The following is a 21,855-nucleotide window of genomic DNA, read 5'->3' as shown; positions in this document are numbered from 1 at the left end:
CGTCTTCCCTAGGAGCTGCCATTCGTTCAGACTTGCTCACCAGCTTTTCATCTCCACCCTCCTCGGCCCCCAGAGGCTAAATTCCGCTGGCGGCAGCGACAGCGGCAGCAGCGGCGGCGGCGGCGGCGGCGGCGGCGGCGGCAGCAGCATCCCCACTGGGTAGAGGCACCTAGGGCTGCTGGGAGGTGCCCAGATCCACAGTGGGAAAGCAAGCCACCTCAGCTCGGCCGAGAGGGAACCAGGTGCAGCCCGGTCCCAGGAGAGCCCAGGAAGCTTCCTCCTTCCTTTGCCAGCCCAGCTCTGCCACATTTCACGGAGGTGAGCCCCACGTGGGATTGTGGCTGTCCCGTGGAGACCCTGAGGGTCTTTTTATTTTTATTTTTTGCTCCTGTCCTGCTATATCTAATCATAAAAGAAGAGAAAGCCATTCTCTTGGTACCTGATTCTGTCCTTCTCTGCCCTCTGGAGCTCCTCGTTTCTCTCCAGGACTTGCAGGATCTGCCTGGCTTCTTCATCGTTTAAGAAACTGAAATCAAACCCCTGAGGAACTTTCGTCATTTTCTTCTGGGGATAGGATTTACATTTAAGTCCCTTGGCGCCTCCTGCTACGTTGACATTTTCCTAGGCATTAAAAGTACCTTTACGAGCCTAGTCCCATTGCCAATAGTAAAGCCCTCCGCCTCTGAGAGTCTGAAATGCACTACCCACACCTACGGGCTCATTTTGACAACACCTTAATGACACAATCCTCTCCTCTGGACCAACCGAGACTCAGCAGCGAGGCCGGGGGTGGAGAGGGAGCCAATCTCTTGGCAAAGGGGCGGGTTCCCACCTGACTTTTCTTTCCTCCCCCTAATTAGGATTATTAAACAAACATTCTGTACCTTACTTCTGCCCTTAAGTGAGGCGAAGATTTAAAATATTTGCTTTAAATGCCGGACATGGAAGTGTTTGCATTGGCCCTGCTGGTTGGTAGCGAACCCGAGCATGGCTATTAGAGGAATTTAAAAAGGGAATTGAGGTCACTTAGATAGATAATTAAAGTCTTCCCTTTCAATGAATGCCCACAAGTCTCCCGGAGAAAGCTAGAACTACAAAACTGAAATATGTGAAATTATAAAGAAACAGAGAGACAGACAGACAGACAGACAGACAGACAGACAGACAGACAGAGACAGACAGAGAGGGAAGGAGGGAGAGAGACAGAGACAGAGAGACAGAGACAGAGACACAGAGGCACACAGAAAGAAACACACAGAGAGACAGAGACAGGGAGAGATTCAGGGGAACAGAAATGTGATGTCTCTCTATTAGGAATGAATACTTTGTCAGGCCTGTCCCAAACACATCCTTGTGGTAGATTGTCTCACAAGTGAGCTTCAGACTTTGTGAGATTGGAGACTACCTAATTTGAAAAAAAAAATTATAAAAGTAAGGCAAGAGACCTGTATGAGAGATGCCAGCTAAATAGCCCAATGTACTTCAGTATTCTGATCTTAGTAATATCTATAAGATGATAAGACAGGGAAAAATGAAAATAACTTTTATGATTCAAAATATTTATAGTGTCTCTCTTTGTGGTGGCAAAGAACTGGAAATCAAGGAGATATCCATCAATTGGGAATGGCTAAACAAATTGTGGTTTATGATTGCGATGGAATACTACTGTACTATAAGAAACATTAACAAGATTAATTAAAAAACTTGGAAAGAATTACATGAGATAATGAAGGATGAAATGAGTAAAACCAAGTGAACATTATATACAGTTACAGATTTAATGTTTGAAGAATAACTTGTGAATGAGCTGAGAAATGGAAAAATGAAAAACAATCTATATTTTGCTGGAAGATGTGGTGAGAGGAAGAAGGGGTGGAATAAAAAAATAAATTAAAAAAAGATGACAAGAGAAATGGCCTCTTTAGACATTTCTAGTAGATGAAGCTTGAGGGAAGATGTTGGCCTATTCTTGGCCTCTCTTTCCCCTCTTTCTCTTGCTGTTAAGAGTCTCACAGTAAAATTTGACTGGGAAAAGTGGGGAATCTAAAAAACCATAATGATGTGGTAGAAAGAGCTCTGAACTTGGGGTTATAGGACCTGTCTAAGTAATCATGTGAAAGTTATTCACCCTTTTGGCCTTATCCTTATTAGTAAAATGAGAGGGTTGACATAAATGATCTAACAAACAAACAACAACAACAAAAAAAACCCAGAAAGACTTATAGGAAGTGATACAAAGTGAAGGGAGCAAATCTTGGAGAATGTTGTACACAGTAACAATGTTGATCAATTGTGAATGACTATTATCAGTAGTACAAGGATCTAGGACAATTCCAAGGAACTCATGACAAAGAAGGCTATCTACTACTCTAAAAGGAACTGATGGAGTCTGGAGGCAGATTGAAACATACCATTTTCCACTTATTTCATCCATAAATTTTTCTCTAGGATAAGGAATATATGTCTTCTTTTACAACAAGATGAACAAGGAAATATGTATTGTATAATAACATATGTATAACCTAAAACATATTACCTGCCATGCTCAGGAAGGGAGAGGGGTAAGAGAGGAGATAATATAGATTACAAAATGTTAAAAAATGATTGTAGAAAATTGTGTCAATACCTAATCTAGAAAAAAATTAAAATTAAAAAGGAAGGAAATGATCTATAAAGCCCTTTCTAATTTTAAATCTATAATCCTAATAGGGGTGTGTGTGTGTGTGTGTGTGTGTGTGTGTGTGTGTGTGTGTAAAAGAGAAACAGGGACAGAGTGAGAGAAAAGCAATAACAGGTTAGGGAGTGGGCCACAGGCACTTCAACTAATTTTAAACCTAGTCTCTTTGCTTGTTTCCAAGTCTGGAGCATGGGCCCAAGTTAGAAGAAGGAGGGGAGAGGAAAGGATGAAAGAGACAAAGGGAAAACTCCATAAATAACCTAGAAATTAAGAAAAATAAATGGGCATTGTAAAGAAATAGATTTATTCTTTAAGTAAGAAACAATTTCCTAGCCATTGGAATTGTCCCAGGGAGTTAATGGTTCCCCCTTAGAGGAGGGTCTTCAAATAAAAGACTAAAGGATGACTTCTTGGGTATATTATAGGAGGGAATTCTTGTCCATATCTGGGATGGTCTAGATGTCTTCTGAGATCCCTTCCAAATCTGAGATTCTATGATTCTGTGAACTTAAAGAAACTATGTAAGAGTAACACCACAATATTGTAAGGCCATCTGTCTTGAAATAGAAACTTTCCTGTCTTTTATAGACTGCTCTTAAAAGTTGGCTTCCTGGCTTATTCAAAAGCTGTAAGTGTCCACATTCACCCCTAGTCCCAGGTGATACCTTCTTGCTCTTCCTCCAGGTCATGAAGATATTCATCAGTTTGGCTTCTAATTGTAATAGCAATAGAACAGTAATAATCTCTAGGATTCTTTTCCCACACTCTCTTCCAAGCTCCACCAGTCTCTATGGGCCTGATTCTGCTCCAAGGTACTTCCTCTTGCATTCCTTACTAGCTCAAGAGTCAGGAAGAATCTCACCACTCAGCTACATGTTTGAAGCTCATAGGGTCATAGATTTAGAGTTGAAAGGGACCACAGAGGTCATCCAGTCCAATTCTCTCATTTTAGAGATGAGGAACATGAAGCAAAAAGAGATGAAGAGATTTGCTTGGAGTCACAGAGATTTGTAAATGGTAGGACTAGGACCGTTGTGTTTACCTTTCCAGCTCATATGTTAGGAATTGAGTAGGGAATTTAGAGAAAAGACAAGCATAAAGTAGTGCCCCTTTCTAATTTAGACAATTTTGTTAATTTTTTAAAAAGGGGCAGAAAAGGACAACTGTGAAAGAAATATTTAGGTGGTACAGTGAATAGAGTGTTGATACTGGAATCAGGAAGATTTGCCTCCCAAATCTGATCTCAGACATTTACTAGCTGTGTGATCTGGGCAAGTCACTTAACACGATTTATCTCATGTTCCTCATCTGTAAAATGAGCTGGAGAAGGAAATGGTTAACTACTGTAGTTTCTCTGCCAAGAAAACCACAAATGAGTTCATGAAGAGTTGGGCATGATTGAAAAATGCTTGAATTGAAAGAAATATTTAGGAAACATCTCCTAGAGAAATGACACTTCTTCAGAGTAGTGTAAAGTGGCCTGCTTCCTAATGTTTAATTTATATATGATAGGAATGAAGCTTTTAGGTTTGTTACAAGGAAACTCAAACACCTAGAACCATGTAGGGACTATGGGAATTGTATCCCAACCTAGCTATAATTTGATTGATAGAAATGTAGATTCTGTTTTCTCACTATAAAATAGTCATTTCACACAAGAGATCCTACTTTAGGGCAATAGGATTGCTCAAGACCAGATCTCTAAATGGGTTCAAGAAGGGTTTTTTAGCAGCGAATTTAAGAAGCAATCTCAAAGCTGTGTCACAGGTCTCTGAACCTGCACTGCCTTCTTCTACTGGAAAGAGCAGACTGGAAGAAAAACTTTGATGAGTTAATTGGAAGAGAAAGATTCTCCCAATGCAAGCCGTTTCCTTTTTCCCAAATAAAGGAGCTGACCTAGTAAAACTCTGCAGATCCCAAACTAAGGGTTCCATTTCACTGGAAAAAACTCAACACTGTTAAATGTTTAGGAGCTCAAAAGACAAGTGGCAAAGAAGCCATACCTCTTATCAAGAATCAGGAAGACCTAGATCAGCCCTGCCAATCAATAATCAGTTATACAAACTATTTATAAAGGAGACAATGGGCATAAATGCCCACAGTTAAGTGTTGTGAGTTGTGGGCCCATTGGTTTCCTACTCATATGTCTATATGCTATGGTTTTGTAAGTTTGTGTCCATTCTTCCCCATAAACCCTGTGTACACCAGCAGGAGAGCGAACCACAGGTTTATAGGTAAAATGTTATGATTTAATTATATTTGAGTTGCCTACTATTTCTTTTCAATTTAAAATTAATTTATTTGTCTTGTTGGCTACATTAAAATTCCCAGGTATCCCCTCCCTTTCTCCCCTCCGCCCACCATAGAAGGCATCACCTGACCCCAAAATGTATAGTTTTAAATTAAGTCTTTCTTGTTTCTATTTATCAGTACTTTCTTTGGGGGGTAGTCATTCACAAGTTAAATTCAAACATTAATTCTGTAGCTATAGTTACTGTTCTCTTGATTCTATTCATTTCATTCTTTGTAACTTTATGTAGGTCTTTTCATGTTTTTTTAAACAAATTAATCTGCTCAACATTTCTTATGGCACAGTAATATTCCACCACAATTATATGCTGCAGCTTGTTTAGTCATTCCTCCATTAGTGGACATTCCCTCAATTTCCAGTTCTTTACCACCACAAAGATTGCTATTTTGGAATATATAGGGATTTTTTTGCCTACTATTTATAAATGCTTCTGTTTAGGAGTTAATGATATCATCTTGTCCAATTTGTTCAATGGGAAGCCCAGCAGGATGGTTTGAGGAGCTACAACTGTAAGCTGTAGAAGTACATTTTACTTATTGGGGTTACCCTTGGGACCCTGAGATTAGGCAGTAGCCATAGGGCCATTGTCTCTAAGAACCCCAACCTGCTGGGGTGAGTGAAAGTAAGATGGATGAGCCAATTCAGAGAGAGAACGAGAAGGGCAGGTGTAATGCCCATACCATGCTCATGTGCGTGCATTATACAAAATAAGTAAAGCATTTCAGTATTGGGTCATGTTAAGAGATCTTTGCTGACAATTCACTTTGATGAGGGATTTTTTAAAGCTACTTCTCCATTCATATTATCTTTTCTCCATTGTGTGCTAAGTAGTACAGTGGATAGAGTGCCAGGTTAGGAGTTAGGAAGACTTGAGTTCAAATTCAGCATTAGACATTGAAAAAATGCACCCTTTCCCCTTCTTCTCTATATTTAAATAACATTTTTAAGCTAGGTGACCCTGGACAGGTTATTTAACCCTGTTTGCCTCAGATCCTCATCTGTAAAAATGAGCTGGAGAAGGAAATGGCAAACCACTCCATTGTCTTTGCCAAGAAAACCCCAAACGGAATCAATGAGAGGTGGACACAACTGATATGACTAAACAACAAAATTGCAGTGAGACTTTCTAGCCAATTGTTTTTGAGACCTAGATAGAAAATCCCGACTTCTGCAGCCCTTATAACTTCATTTTAAATTCATGTTAAGGATTTGTGATTTCAGCACAGATTAACATCTATATGTTAGTAACTAGGTCTTAGGGAGTTGTATGAGGTTCAGAGAGAAAAAAGCCCATATCCACAGTCACATAGTGTTAGGGACGGAATTTGAACCCAGGACTTTCTGATTTCAAGTCCAATGAGTGTAGTTATTCATTATTCAATGCTACTTCATAGGATATAGTATGTGAAAAAAATGCTATGAGGATCATAAAAATAGCTATACATGATACATTCTCACTGATTCAATCCTGTGCTGCCCAGCTGTACTCATTGAGGGAGCTGGATGACTGGGTGGATAGAGCATTGGGCTTGGAGTCATGAAGACCAGAATTTGAATACTCCCTCAAACACTTATGTGGCTGTATAACCCTGGGCAAAACAACCTCCTTCAGTCTCAGTTTTTATCCCCATCTTTAAAATGGAGTTAATAATAGCACCCATTTCCCAGTATGATTGAGGGAAAAGCGAGATATCTGTAATGTTTTATAAACCTTAAAATGCTATGTAAATGCTGGCTACTGCTGTTGGATGCCAGTTCAGGGAGACCACATTTTGTTCACATTTGGTCCTGCAGGCTCCACCAGTTGATTTTTCTTTTTGTTTAGTCATTTTAGTCATGCCTGACTCTTTGTGATCCCATTTCTGGTTTTCTTGGCAAAGATACTGGAGTGGTTTATGCTCTTTCCTTCTACAGCTCATTTTATAGATGAAGACACTGAGTTAAAACAGGGTTGAGTGACTTGCCCAGGGACACACAGCTAATAAGTGTCTGAGGTCGGATTTGAACTCAGGAAGACTAGATAGACCCTATGCCCTTGCCACTGTGCCATCCAGCTGTCTGCAGCAATTTATCTAGCGTAATGTAATTTATAAAGTGGTAAAATAGAGTCAAGAAGCTCTTGGTTTGAACCCTTCCTCAAACACTTAACTGACCATACAAGCAGTCTCCTCATCTGTAAATGGGATGGGGGTTATTGTATGGTAAGCCCTAGTAACTGAAACAAGAAGATACCCCGAGGAAAAGAAAGGAGACAGCCTGTGCCAGGTGAGCCAAACCCCTGCCACCAAATTCCAGATGGGCACAGTGAGGGACCCTGAGACCCAGAGATAGCAGCACTCCTCCCCATAAAGTCCTGCGGCTTCAAGCCATCATCTAGAGGTGTCAGAAGCAAGACTTCTTGAACAGCCTGAATGATATTAAAATGTAATGAGGACAAACCTGGCTGCAGATACTTTCTAGCCTAGCCCTGACTGCTTTTCTCCTTTGGAACCAATACACAATATTGATTTTAAGATGGAAGGTAAGGGTCTTTAATGAGATAAAATACAACATAGATAAAATACCACTTAAAAGCTGAGTCAATATGCTGTGTGCAGGGATCCATATATATGATTTAGTGGTTCTATTTCTATTTTAATTTGACACCACTGATCTAGAGGACGAACCTCAATGGAGAAAGGGTCAGCCATCTCCTCTGAATGATGCCAACCAACTGTCTTCCAGAGAAACTAACCTGGTGGAAGTAGCAAGTAAAACCACTGCCATCACCTCAACTACAATCTCTTCTCAGGCCAGGACCCGGAGCCCAAGAGCCCCAGGAATAGTGGGGGCTCCCCAATACTACCAGCTCTAATTCCAGACACCCCCTGCAGCTGTCATTCATTGTCTCTGCAGGTGCTGCTGTCTCATTAGCAGTGACTGAGACCCAGAAAAGAACATTCTTGCCCCCAAAGTCCTTTTCATTGTCAAATAGTTCAACATTCAAAATACATATAATTTTATTAATAGTAAAGACACTGAAGAAGATGATTTGTCATCCATCTATTGGCCCCTGCATTCTCAAGAACATGGCACCTTTGTAGCTGAAGCCTCCTTTTTCCCTAAGGAGATGGCACAGTGGGCAGAATCTAGACCTGGAGTCAGGAAGATTTGAATTCAAATTCAGCCTCAGGCACTGATTAGCTAAGTGGCCCTGGGCAAGATCACTTAATTTCTATTTTGCCTCAGTTACCTCAACTGTAAAATGAGAATAATAACAACTACTTTGTAGGATGTTGTGGGTATCAAATTATATATTTGTAAAGTGTTTTGGTCAGTGTCTGACACATAGTAGTAGTTATATAAATGCTTATTCCCTCTATTCCCTTTCCTTTATTTGTTGTTTCCCCCACTAGAACGTTGTTCTATTTGTATTTGTATCACCAGAGCTTATTGCTTTTTCATCCTAATTATTAGTGTTATTATGATTATCCTTCCTTTACTCTAGCTCACCTGTTGGATTCCACGGTTTCCCATAAATCCAGGAGTATATACACAAAGGGCAATACATGTAATTTATATCTCCTAGGCAGAGTAATTTCCTTCTGAAGCATCTCTAGTTTTAATCAATCCATTATCATAAGGTTCACACAATTTAGAACTAGAAGGGAACTGGGACATGATTTAATCTAAATCCCTCATTTTAGAGATGAAGATAGTGAAATCCAGGAGACTAAATTGACCATAATCTCTCATGTAAAGTACATTATGTTTTGGATGCAGGATTTGAATTCAAAACCTTTGACTAGAAATCCAGTCTTTGTTGTTACTCTGAACTGCCCAATTAAAAAAAAAAAGCATTGAAACATTATAGATTTAGAACTGTAGTAGATTTCTAGATGATTTAGTCCCATCCTTTTCCCCCACATACTGATTAGAAAACTGAAGTCCAGAGAGATCGTGACCTCCTCACATATACTTCACATATGCCATACATGTATTTCAGTAGTATTCCGTGTAGAAAAGTAATTTGTCATCCAAGAAGATGGGTGTTTCCTTGTGTAACTAACTCTTGTGCAAGCCTCTGACTATACTAAGTATATTTACATTTGGACAGCAGCAGGACAGGAAAGAGGGCTCAGCTGAAGGGGCACCACTGGTTTGATAAATAATGGAAATATTTTACAAAGTATGCATAGAGAATGGGAGAGAGACAGAGACAGAGACAAAGAAACAGCTGGAGTGACACAGAGAGCGAAGGGGGCAGAGACAGAGACAGAGATAGAGAGAGGGAGAGGCAGACAGAGAGACTAAGAAACCTCTGGAGTGACAAAGAGAGAAGGGGGGGAGAGACAGACAGACAGACAGACAGAAACAGACAGAGACACAGAGAGGGAGAGACAGAGACAGAGAGACAAAGAAACAGCTGGAGTGACAGAGAGAGGAGAGAGAGAGAGAGAGACAGGCAGAGAGACAGAGACAGAAACAGAGACAGACAGACAGACAGATAGAAGACACAGAGTCAGATGGAGAATTAAACAAAGAGCCAACACTCCCTGCTGTTGGGACAGAAATTGCAGGTGTGTGATCTTGAAAACCAAAGTGTCTTGGGAAAAAAAGAATCAAATTCTGCTTTGGTGACATAAACCAGGACCCTAGCACCAGGTGCACCTGTTTTTTTAATGCTATGTGGGGAACTCTGCCTCCACTTCCATTATCCAGGCACAAGGGTTTCTGTACCCCGGAATCCCATTCCATTTGAATGATGAGGGAAGCATCGGATGCTGGGATTAGTGCAAATATATCAGGACTGATGACCTGAGAGGCTCAAATTTGTATGTTAATTGAGCTATTAAAAATAGATGATTAGGCTCTTTCTAAAACCTTATTACTACACACTATAACGCAATAAATAGCCTACTCTGTGTGGTTTTTCCACCTCAGACTATTGCCAAAGAATCCATTCATCAGTCATGTGTTTATTTAGAACCTTCAATCTGTGAGACACTGTGATGGGGGCTGGGGATACAGAACCCAAAATGAAACAATCCCTACCTTCAAGGAGTTTACATTCTAGGCTGGAATTCCACCGAGTATCCTGACTAGGAGAGGGAGCCAGTTGATTTACCACTTAATCAGTAAATTTCAACATTAGGTAAGTACCCATTAATCTGGGATCTGGACTTTCCAGCCGACTCAGTACTTTCCATCTGCAGTTCTGCTTGGTTTGGACACCTTTTGAACATGTTGTCCTTCTCAGGATAAACTGATCACCTAAAATCTCATTATTTTCATGCTGTTTAACTCAGCTTTGGTTACTCAGTTTTCCCAGCTCTCTCAGCCTCTTCCTTTTTCTGATTGAAGGACTGGAAAGTGACACACTAAGTTCTTCCCAGAAGCTTCTTTTACAGAGAGGCTAGGACCTGGACTCTTCAGATAATTCTCCACTTTCCACCTGTAGCTCCCCAGCTCTTCTTGCAGTGCATAGAAGAACATCTGGTACATAGTAGGATCTTTCATTGAACTGACTTTCATACATACATACTTATTTATTATTATTTTTTTAGCTTTTTAAAGCAAGGAGAATCTCAGGATGGGGGAAGGAAGATTTCTGGAGGATCACCCCACTTACACCCCTTCCCGTTACTTCTGTTTTGGTAGGAGTCTTGTTTCCAGACAGGATTATCATGAATCATTGTTTATATACACTTAGTTTTGTCCATAATGATTCCTGGGGAATTAACTCAGCCACAAATCCTAAGAAAATGAAAACCTTTACCAGTAGGAAATTTTCCCACTTGATAAAACTTTACTTTAAGTGCTGTCTACTTTAAGTGCTGTCAATTTTAGGATTAACCACACACACACCTCTGCCCCCCAAATACAACCAGAATCATAGATTTAGGTGTGGAAGAAACCTCCAAGATCATCTAATATTATTCCTTCATTTTTGATTTGAAGAAATTAAGTAAATTTACTCAAGAATACATAGGTAATAAGTGATAGAACAAGAATTTTATTTTATTTTTAAATTTATTTTAATTTTTTTCCCATGGTTACATGATTCATGTTCTCTACCTCCCCTGTTCCCTCCCCACTCCTGGATCTGAGAAGCAATTTCACTGGGCTATGCATAAATTATCACTCAAATCATATTTCCATATTATTCATTTTGTAATAGAGTAATATTTTAAAATCAAAACCCCCAAATCCTCTACCCATATGAACAAATGATAAATCATATGGTTTTTTTTTCCCCTGGATTTCTATGCCCTCAGTTCTTTTTCTGGATGTGGATTGTGTTCTTTCTCATAACTCCCCTTGAGTTGTCCTGGATCATTGCATTGCTTTTAGTAGCAGAGTCAATCACATTTGATCATCCCACAGTGACTTTAATCCAGGTCCTCTGACTCCAAATCTTTTCTTAACGATTGGCCAATAACCACCTTACTAATAAGTATAGTTTAATATAATAAACATTTATTAAATAATATTTTGTAAGTGCCCAATAAAGCAAATGGTTACAAGGGAGAGGCATGTGGTTGTCTTACAAGACAAAATTGTCATCATAGAATTTATGGTCTACTGGGGGCAGGCTCCAATACACATTTGATTATGGTACAAAATCATAGGCTACTTAGAGCTGGAAAGGATGGTCTAGCCCAATCTCCTCATTTTTTTCAGATGAGGAAATTGAGGTTCAAAGCAATTAAGACACTTGTCCAAAGCCACACAAAAAAACCAATGCAAAATACTCAAGCTCAGATCTTTGACCCCCAAATAGACAGTATCGATTATGTCATGTTGCTTCAGCATATTAATTATATATCAGAATTGCATAAGAAACATCCAGTCATAATCTCTCTCACACATTCCATTTCCACATTACTAACTGCCTACTAGACATCTCCAATTGCATGTCCCATGTATACCTCAAACTCTATATGTCCAAAATGGAACTCAGTTTCTTCCCCACTACATCTTCTCCCAACATTCCTGTTTCTGTTGATAGTACCACCACCCTTCCATTCACCAAGATGCACAAGAATAATTTTTATCTCCTTTTCCCTTGACCTGTCATAACCAATCAATTGCCAAAACTTGTTGCTTCTCCCTCCACATCTTTTCTCTCCATTCACACAATCACTGTCCTAATTCAGATCCTCATCACCTCTTACCTGGATGAATAGCCTCCTAATTAGTTTCTTCCCTTTCAGTCTCTCTTCTTTCTGATATATTCTTCATACAGGTGCTATTCCATTGGAAAAAATATGCATATATATGTATATATATATAAATTTCTCACTCTGCCTTACATATGTTTATCATTGAATCCATTTAGAGATGCCACTTAGGCAGTTAAGAGATGTGAAAGGAGAGCTCTAGAGAAAGAACAGGGCTAGAGACAGATATTGGGAAATATCCACCTAGACATTATAAAGTACCTTAACCTTCTTGAAGTACCTCAAATAATACTTAGAAGAATAGATCATCCTATCTTTTACATATAGGAGTGTTTCAATCATCTATGAAAGTCATGTACTTTCTTGCTTCCCCAAATATAGTATAATAAGATATAAACCCGGAATAAACCCTAGAAAAGACCCCTAGTTACCCTGTTAGTTACTACCTGTGTGATTTTGGGCAAATTACATAAATTTTCTGAGTGCCAGCTAAAATGAGGGCATTGAACTAGACAGCTTTTAGTTCTTTCCATCTTTCAATCTATAATCCTTTAATCCTTCATTTTGCAGAAAGGAAAACTGAGGACAAAAAAAGGGAATTAAGTGTCTTGCTCACTGTTTTTAGGTAGCTAAGTCAGAAATCCTTCATCTAGAATTTGTTATCTATATAAATCAATCAACAAACTTTTTATTAATCACCTACTGTGTGCTAGGCAATGTTAAGTGATGAGGATACAAAAACAAAACAACAAAATAGCTCCTACCCTTAAGGAACTTTTTAAAAATCATATTTCTCATTTCCACAGGGCATATGCCAGACAAGCAAGGTATTGTAAAAATTCTTAGGATGGTTCTTGGACATTACCTCTTCCATGATTAAAGCATGGTCTCTACATGGCAATGGTTTCCATGGTGGAGTTTTTTTTTTTAATTTTCAAGCCCATTGAGTCATATAATGAAGCTTATTGTCAAATGGCAAGATGACTGATGACATTCTTGTCAAATACTTCCAAAGAGGAAACTGGCACGAAGCTTTCAAGTATTGGGCTGGTTTAGGAACTCTCAAGGAGGCTAGATTAATTGAGGAATGCTGCTGGATGCCAAGAAGCCCTGTCACTCTCTTACAACACTGGGATAAAATAAAATGGTAGAGAAGTAGAGTAGCTGCCAGGAAGTATAGAAAGTACATGCTGCAAGTAAAGAGATATATTCTAGGTACTTGTAGCCCTAGTCTTAGGCTAAAAATTGGCAGGGTCTTGCCCAATCTTATTAAATTAATGACTGTGTAGACAATAATGGGGGTCTGGACTTTTAATTAACTTTGTCAAGTTATATTTAGCAATAGTCATATGATGGTGTGTACCATATTAAAAATGCTGGTCAAGGGCTTTAGTGGACACACACATTTTAATTGATTGTACTTGGACTGATGACTATGAGGAGGAAAAAAAGCATTTGACACTTTAAAAAATACCAGTCATGTATAGAAATCCAAAAGTCTGACTAAGAAGTGGTCATTTATTTAATCCTTTAAATACCACGTGCCCAAATCCAAGCTTATAAACACTTCACATAATATTAGACATACTTACTATTGCTCCTAGGCTGTCTGTTGAAGCCTTCAGTCAAGCTGTTTTTTGTTTTGCTAAATCCTTCAGCTGTCAAGTCATAGGCCATTAAGGGTGGTAAATGGGGAAACTTGCTTAAGTATAAATATCAGATTGAAAAATTACAGAATCTCTCTTGTTTGTTGAAGGTTGATCTAAATGATGTGACAGCCTGTTCTAAGGAACTCTCTCAACTTAGAGCTGAGAACCTAAACTTGAAAAATATTGAGTTCATTCTAAGACAGCTACTTCTTTCATCTCCCTACACAAATGCTCACAGCTTCCTCATCTTCAAAAAATCTTTACTCAATTTTCAGTTTCAAATTTCATTTTGTTCAAATTTCAGAAAAATTCACTCAGTCAAAAAAATTTTTCTGTCCCCACTAGCTATCCATATTTTCCCTCCTTTTCATATCTAAATTCCTGGAAAAGGCTACCTACAGGAGATCTTCCACTTTGTTTACTCATTCTCTTCTTAACTCTACAGTCTGATTCCTAACCTTGTCATTAAAATGAAACAGCTCTCTCTAAAGTTACTAATGTCTTCTCGATTGTCAAATCGAATGACTTTTTTCTCAGTTGTCATCCCTCTGCTGACTTCTCTGTAGATGTTGATATAGTTGATCATTTTCTTAACCTTGATTTTCTTTTCTTGATATTTTTGTTAGATTTTTATTAGGTTCTCCTCCTACCTACCTGATTGCTCCTTCTCAGGCACTTTTGCTAGATTTTAATCCAGATCATGCCTATTAACCCTGGGTTTTCCACAGGGTTTTATCCTGGGTTCTCTTCTCTTCTCCCTCTATACTATTTTACTTGGTAATCTCATTGGCCTCATCGGACTTTAACTGCTATCTCATTGCTAATGATTACCAAATCTCTTATCCAGCTTTAATATCCAGATTTGCTGATATCAATCTCAGGTTTCAAACTGTTTATTGGACATCTCAAACTGTATATCCCATAGACATCTTAAACCTCACATGTTTCAAACTGAACTCATTATTTTTCTCCCTTTTCCTAATGCCCCTGTTATTATTGAGAGTAACATATCCAATCTGCTGCCATGTCCAGAATTTTCTACAGGAAGCCTTTCCTGATCTCTCTTAATTGTAATATCTTATCTCTATTATTATTATCTCCATCTATCTATATCTATTATCTCCATCAATATCTATTCATTATCTCCAATTTATCCTGTTTATATATAATTGGTTGCATGTTGGGTCTCCTGTTAGACTGTTAACCTGCTTGCTTAGCATATTAGTAATATTTGTCTAGCACCATAGCAGATGCTTGATAAATGTTTATTAACTTGTTGGCATCCTTTATCTATGCAGGATCCATTTCCCTGCCTGCCAACGCATACTATACTTCTAGCTTTTCCCTTTCTGAATCTAAGGAGAAAGAACAGAAGGAAGAAAAGCCAACTTTGACTCTTGGATCATGGGAAAGTTATTCTTGTTGTTTACTTTTACTTTTTAATGTTAGGTAAAATATCTTTATAAAAAATTTGATAGCCTCTAACCTGGAGTATTTGCTTGTTGAATGTGTACAGCAAGAAGGTGTGTGGTAGAAGGGAAGCCAGATTCTTACAGGGATGTGAGACCAATTTCCTCTTGATGCAAGTCAGTCAAGGCTCATGAGTTCATAGGATCATAAATTTAGAGTTGAAAAAAGACTTTAGTGGACACCACTCATATACAAATGAAGAAACAGTCTTAGGAAAGTTGAGTAACTTACCCAGGGTCACATGGCTAGTTAATTTTGAGAACCGAGGACTTATTGACTGTTTAGTTCAGTTGACTGTTACACACTGGGGATGGGGACCAGAGCCCATCAGAATCAATGCAATTTATTATCAATGTATTAAGGATTGTTTGAACCTATACTTATTTCCTTTGTGAACCAAGGGTAAAAAAAAAGGGAGGGGGGATGAACTAAGCAATCATGCACTATGGGTCAAACAAGTATTTTTTTTTTTTACCTGTTCCTTGTGTGTGCTAGAGAGGGCTGTAGTTTTATTCAACATGAACTTTAATGAGGCTAAAGCTAAAGTGGTCATTGTTTGAAAATGGAGGTCTCTTAGCCTCATTCAATTACTCCTTTAGTGGCCATATCTTTTTATTTTTTAATTTTATTTGCATATTTTTGTTTATAATTAGCACTTCCAAATATATCCTTATCCAAGTAAGGATAATGGTAAACAAACACTTGACTGTCCCCTAAAAAGTATATATAACATGATTTTAAGTTTAATCTGCATTATTAATATTTTGTGTATCTCTTTCTTAAATCTAGACATTCAACAGAACATTAAATCAAGCCCCGATTAGCATTTGCCAGTATCTAAGGTATAAATGCTTGCACTGAAAATTTAACAATTAGCTCTTAGGAGCTGGTACAAACTGGCTCAGCACACTATGAACCTTACCTAGTCAACCCTGGTTACCTAGTCAACCCTGGTTGCAAAGATGAGAAAGAGAGAGAGAGAGAGAGAGAGAGAGAGAGAGAGAGAGAGAGAGAGAGAGAGAGAGAGAGAGAGAGAGAGAGAGAGGGAAGGAGGGAGGGAGGGAGGAAAGGAGAGAGAACCAAAAAAAAAAGATTTCAGCAAAACCAACCAATATATCACTTATGTCAGACAGTATCTTCCATAGGTTCTTGATCTGGGGTCCATGAACTGTAAATAATTTGTTGTTAGTTACATCAAAATTCCCAGTTATCTCCTTCCCTCCCCCATCCCTCCACCCCCCTCCCAGGGAGTTGTTTTTTTAACTTATTTTTTTTCCTTTTATGAACTTTTTTTTTAAGTTGTCAGTCTGCTGGCAATGAGTCCCTCTGTTCTTAAGTTGGTTAGACCTGAGAAATGGGAGGTTAGGCTATTGCAGGGACCATATCTGAGGCCTTCATAGCATAGTAGAACCTTTTGGGGCCTGTGATTTGCTGGTAAAGTCTTTGAGAATCAGAATCCAAGGTCACTTCCGTCCCACAATGAGGTATAGGAGTAGAACTTCACAGGCTCAATGGATGTTAAATTGTTTTTACATTAATTAAATTTAATTAATTAAAAAGAATGGAGACAACCTATAATTTCATTGAGCTATGGAACTCTTTGATGAAGAAATACCTTTATGCAGAAGAAATACCTTCTATGCTACTTACAGGCTTAAAAAATCACTGTTTAGAGTACTTAGAGGTTAAGTAACTTGCCCAGGGTCTCACGGCCAGCATGCTTCAGAGCTGAGTCTTGAACCCAGCTTTTCCTGGCTTGGACACCAGCTCTCTCTCTCCTGGGGTTGTTGCTTTTCCTATTAATATGGTCCTGCCAAATTTTGAAGGGTAAGTTCAATTCTGCAGAATTGCACTGGACAAAGGTATTGTAGACATACACAAATTGTGATGATGCTTTGCTTTTATGGCATTTTTATTTCACATAACTGAATACTTGGGATGTCATATGTAAAGCAATATGCAAACCTTAGGGTCCCAGACTCAGAACTAGAACACTCTCTAGAGATCAGAGGATAGGGCCACTGGAAGGACATCAGAAACAGAATGGTAACTAGGCAATTTTGTGCCTAGGATGTGGTCATAAAATGTGCATCTTTCTGCTTCCCTAGGAGATAGGTTGCATGTTTTATGCATTTTCTTTCTCTATAACTTTATGTACTTGAGGCAAGTGAGTCACTTGCCTCACCCTTGTTGCAGATCTCATTAGCATTATCCATACTTCAAAAGAGTTGTGATTTCCCATATTAGAATACTTCTGCCAACACAGACCACTTTCTCTCCACATTCCCGTGTCTGGTCTTTATCAGGCGTCCTGGTGAAAACGTTTCATCCGTTGGTGTCCGGTCTGCTGGTGGTGAGCCTCTCCAAGCTTAATTGGGCTGCTCCTCAGGCAGCAAACGTCAACTCCCTCTTCAGCCTCATACTTGAAACCTTGTCAATTTGATGGGACCTGACAGAGCTTGTGCTCTGCTGAATTTGCCTGCAGGAACCCAAGATTAATTCCATGCAATGATGGGTGGTACTCCCACAGCACCCAACACAGGATTTTACATATGAGTCAGTTAATCAATGTTTGTTCAACTGAATTGATATAAGGATAGTCCCGCTGGAGTCAGATAAAATTGGGACAATGCTGGTTAAACAATAGGGCTTTGAAGAGGTGGTAGTGAACCCAGTTACCTTTTGATGTAGTCCAGGATGGGAGAAGAAATATGTTATTGATGGTCTGTTTCTTTTTGTTTTGTGGGTATAATTTTCTTTCTTTTGGTAGGGATACTAATTTTAGAGACCACCACTGAATTTTGTTCTGATTAAATGATGGTGACCTTTTGCTTGAAAAGTTATTGGTTTCCTTTTGATTATTTTTTTAGCTGCTGTATTTATCTTCTTCACATTAAATGTCACATACGGTCATTGAGGCATTTATATTCAGGGACTGAATCCAGTCCAAGTGTGGCACCCATTCTACTGATGTGTTTATATGACTACAAGATATAGGATACACAGGTCCTGAGGAACTGATGATGTCCATCACTCAAAAGGCCAGCAAGGAACACAGAAGGTGTGAATGGGCCACAGTATATAACAAAGAAGGAACTTCAAAAACAGGAATAAAAGATGTCATCAGAATTTGGTCTGATGCATTTGGTCACTTGGAAAGGACAAATAATGACAGATGGTCAACCCAAGCACTCTGCTGGCATCCTCATGATGTCAAGAAAAATCATGGAAGGCATTAAGCAAAGTAGGTTGATCCCTGTTCCAAGATTATTGAAGAACATGGGTAAGAGCTGCATGCAAAGATCAGCAATAGATGACTTTTGCTCTGCCTTTGAAGGAACAAACAAATCAATGAAATCATAGATCCATTTGGGTATTTGAGTGGCACTTGGATCCAAGAGAGAAGGGGAAAGAGATTTCACTAAACCCAGGCACCTTCATCCAAGCAAAGATAAGAGCGCATGCCAATCTCTAAATGACAGAGGATACTCTGTTATTATTGACATTGTGAATATTATTGTTATTAAAAAAAAACTTTTACAACAATTACACTGTGGAGCCTATAGACATACACACCAAAACCAGTACCACTTTTTTCCCCCCCATTTGAATTAGTTTATTTAGTCAATTTAGAACATTATTCCTTGGGTACAATAATCACATTATTTCCCTCCCTCCCCTCTACCGACTCTTCCCACAGTCAACATGCAATTTCATTGGGTATTACTTGTGTCCTTGATCAGGACCTATTTCCATGTTGTTGTTTACACTAGGATGTTTATAGCACCTCTTAATTATTCTCTGATACCAAAATCATTAGCTTATATCTACATCCTCTTGATAAGTTCCTATCTAACCAATCAATCAACATGTGTTTTTTTAAGAACTAACTATGTACCAAACAGTGTAATGAGCTTTAGCAGGATAAAAAGAAAGGCAAAAAATGCAAGAATAGTCCTTTCCTTTAAGGAACATACTAGTGGGAAATTTACTTTCTGTTAGTACATTAGACTAAATTACATCAAGGAGACTTTAGGCTCTGGAAAGTTTTCAATCCTGGGCCCAAGGAAATAGAAGGGCACAAAGTCTCCTATGTGCCTATGGTCCATGGCAATATATTGTACATTTAATAAGCCAATGTGCAAATGTATGCTTTGGGTCCCAAAGGGAAAATGGTAAGATTGTACAAAGATCAGCATATATTCATTCTTGCTATTAAGTAATGGCTCAAATGATGATGAATCTTACTGATGATGAATCATTAGCATAATTTTTACATGTGAAAGGCAAATACATCATCATTAACACTCTACTTTTCTTCTTTCCACTTACTCCCTTTATAATCTGTTGTGACTTGATTTGACACCTCTACATGTACCTCCATCGCCAATCCTGGCCTGTGATTCAGTCCCCTGTCTCTGGCCACCTCTAGGATGTCTCCAATTGGATGTCCTCCCGTCACATAAGACTTGCCCCAACCAACATGCCCCAAACAAAGTATCATGGTGGGCAGAGTATAGCACCGGAGTTAGGAAAAAATGGGTTTGAAATCCACTTTAGATATTTGTGTTTGTCTTTCTTTTTGGTTAAGACCAATGATATCAGGGTGAACTTGTGCACGAAATGGATTTAAGGGAGGCAGAGTTGCACAAGGTCATCAGCCTCACTCTCTTCCAGAGTCATCAAAGTCCAGTGTCAAAACATAAGTTAAGATGATGGTGAAGGTCCAGGATGCAGTGGATAACCTTGGTATCTTCCATGTCTAACCAATGTCTACGTGGCCAGAGTCCAGGCAAGACTAGTACCTCTGGTGTGAGGGCTTGTGAGCCCCTTTCAGGCTTGCTTTCCTCTGATGCCCACCTGTTACCAAGCTTTCATCTTTGACTCTAAAAAGCTGTAGCATACCCAATAGCCACACTTTGGTAAACTATCATGGCACGCAGGCTAAAGTAGGTTGAGAGTAAGAGATAGATCTCAAACCATTGGCGAACTAAGGTGATGCCTACCCCAGGCATGTGAAGACATCCCCAATGGAAGGGGAATGAGAATAATTTGTTCCAGCAATCATGAAGGTGGCAGAAGAAAGCCCCATGTAGCACATAGAGCTTGGCGAGCCCCTTACTAGCATTATGGTCCTGGAAAGGTTACTTAGCTTCTCTCAGAACTGACTGCTTCATCTATAAAGTGAGGATAACAATAACTAAAGCTCTTAGCTCACAGGGCTTTTGTGAGGATCAAAGCAAACAATGCCTATAAGCCTTGGCATACCTTCAAGTGCTTAACAAATGTCAGTTACTATTAGTGTTATTTTAACAGTCTTATTTCTATCACTTTCCTAAGTTTCTTTCAGTGTCCAGAATTAGAAACCATTAAGTCATTTAGTAATCCAATCCAATTTAGATTAGTCACATAATGGATTTATGTCTATAAGGGACCTCAGAAGCCACCTAGGCTAACCTCCCTTGAGGTCAGGGATTGCCTTTTACTTCTTTTTACTTCTTTTTGTATCCCCAATATTTATGCCAGTGGGTACATTGTTGTTCAGCCTTTTTCAGTCATATTCAATTCTTTGTGATCCCATGGATCTCTGTTCACAGCGATGGACATATCTTCTTGGTGCAGATACTGAAGTAGTTTACAATTTCCTTCTCCAGTGGCAAACAAAGGTTAAGTGACTTGCCCAAGGTCACATAGCTAGGAAATTTCTGAGGCTGGATTTAAGTTTAAGTCTTTCTGACTCCAGGTGAAGCATTCTATCCATGGTGCCACCTTGCTATCCCATAGTGCATACATGATTTACAGTAGATGTTTGATAAATAATTGATTGAAGAGAATCAGGTTACCCTTAGCTACAGAAGCAGATAGTTTCACTAGAAGTACAGTGTAAATATAGACTCAGTTCCAGGATATATTGGAGATTTTTAGGGGAGTGAAGCCTGAGATAGTCCATTATGCAGAGATAGTAACCAATAAAAGGCAAATCACATTTACTTACTCTTATAGGCCAATGTGCAGCTGACTAGTGGTCAATTTTTTTCTATACTGTGTCCCACCAGGAGACTTGCTTCTATAATACTTAGCACCAGGGCTTTACTGGAGTTAGGTTATACCCATGAGAAAGAGCGGATCCATTAAAATTTCAGTGTAAGTATTTATATCTCAGAAATTAGTAAATGCTACATATAGATATGGGCTTGACTTATTATTTTGTCGATTGATAAGAAGAATATGGAGAAAATGTTCATAAATCAAATTAAGCTTGAATGTATACACATATTTTCCGAGAGCCAGTTGTTAAATTTTTACCAACACACCCCTACTTTGCACTGATAGCTATAAGTGTACCAGGAACCTAATACTAGAAAACTTTCCTTGGCTTTCTAATACCTATGAGAGAAAATTCCAAGTGTGTCATTAAAGTCTTTCTTAAAGCTGGCTTCAATAGTTTTTAAAATTTATTTAAAAACAAACAAGTAAAACAACTCTTACCATCTTTCTTAGAATCCGTAGTAAGTTTTGGTTCCAAGGTCAAAGAGCAAGTAAGGACTAGGCAATTGGAATAAGAGATTTTCCCAGTGTCACACA

General features: G+C 38.8%; 1 protein-coding gene across 2 annotated transcripts in view; it reads right to left on the bottom strand.

The window, feature by feature from the left end:
* Window positions 1-2,585, bottom strand: part of EXPH5 (exophilin 5) — a 119,820-nt gene extending 117,235 nt beyond the window's left edge. Inside the window, exon 1 of one of the 2 annotated variants that reach the window (XM_007494875.3) lies at window positions 41-2,585. In XM_007494875.3, the coding sequence (XP_007494937.2) occupies window positions 41-309 (269 nt within the window). In that variant the 5' untranslated portion in view covers window positions 310-2,585. The remainder of the gene's footprint in view (window positions 1-40) is intronic. The other variant, XM_007494874.3, reaches the window with a different exon arrangement.
* Window positions 2,586-21,855: the final 19,270 nt, after the last annotated feature.

Source organism: Monodelphis domestica, chromosome 4, assembly GCF_027887165.1.
Source record: "Monodelphis domestica isolate mMonDom1 chromosome 4, mMonDom1.pri, whole genome shotgun sequence".
Taxonomy (NCBI): domain Eukaryota; kingdom Metazoa; phylum Chordata; class Mammalia; order Didelphimorphia; family Didelphidae; genus Monodelphis; species Monodelphis domestica.
Note: the sequence above shows the minus strand (reverse complement) of the source record. Positions and strands in the feature narration are given on the sequence as shown.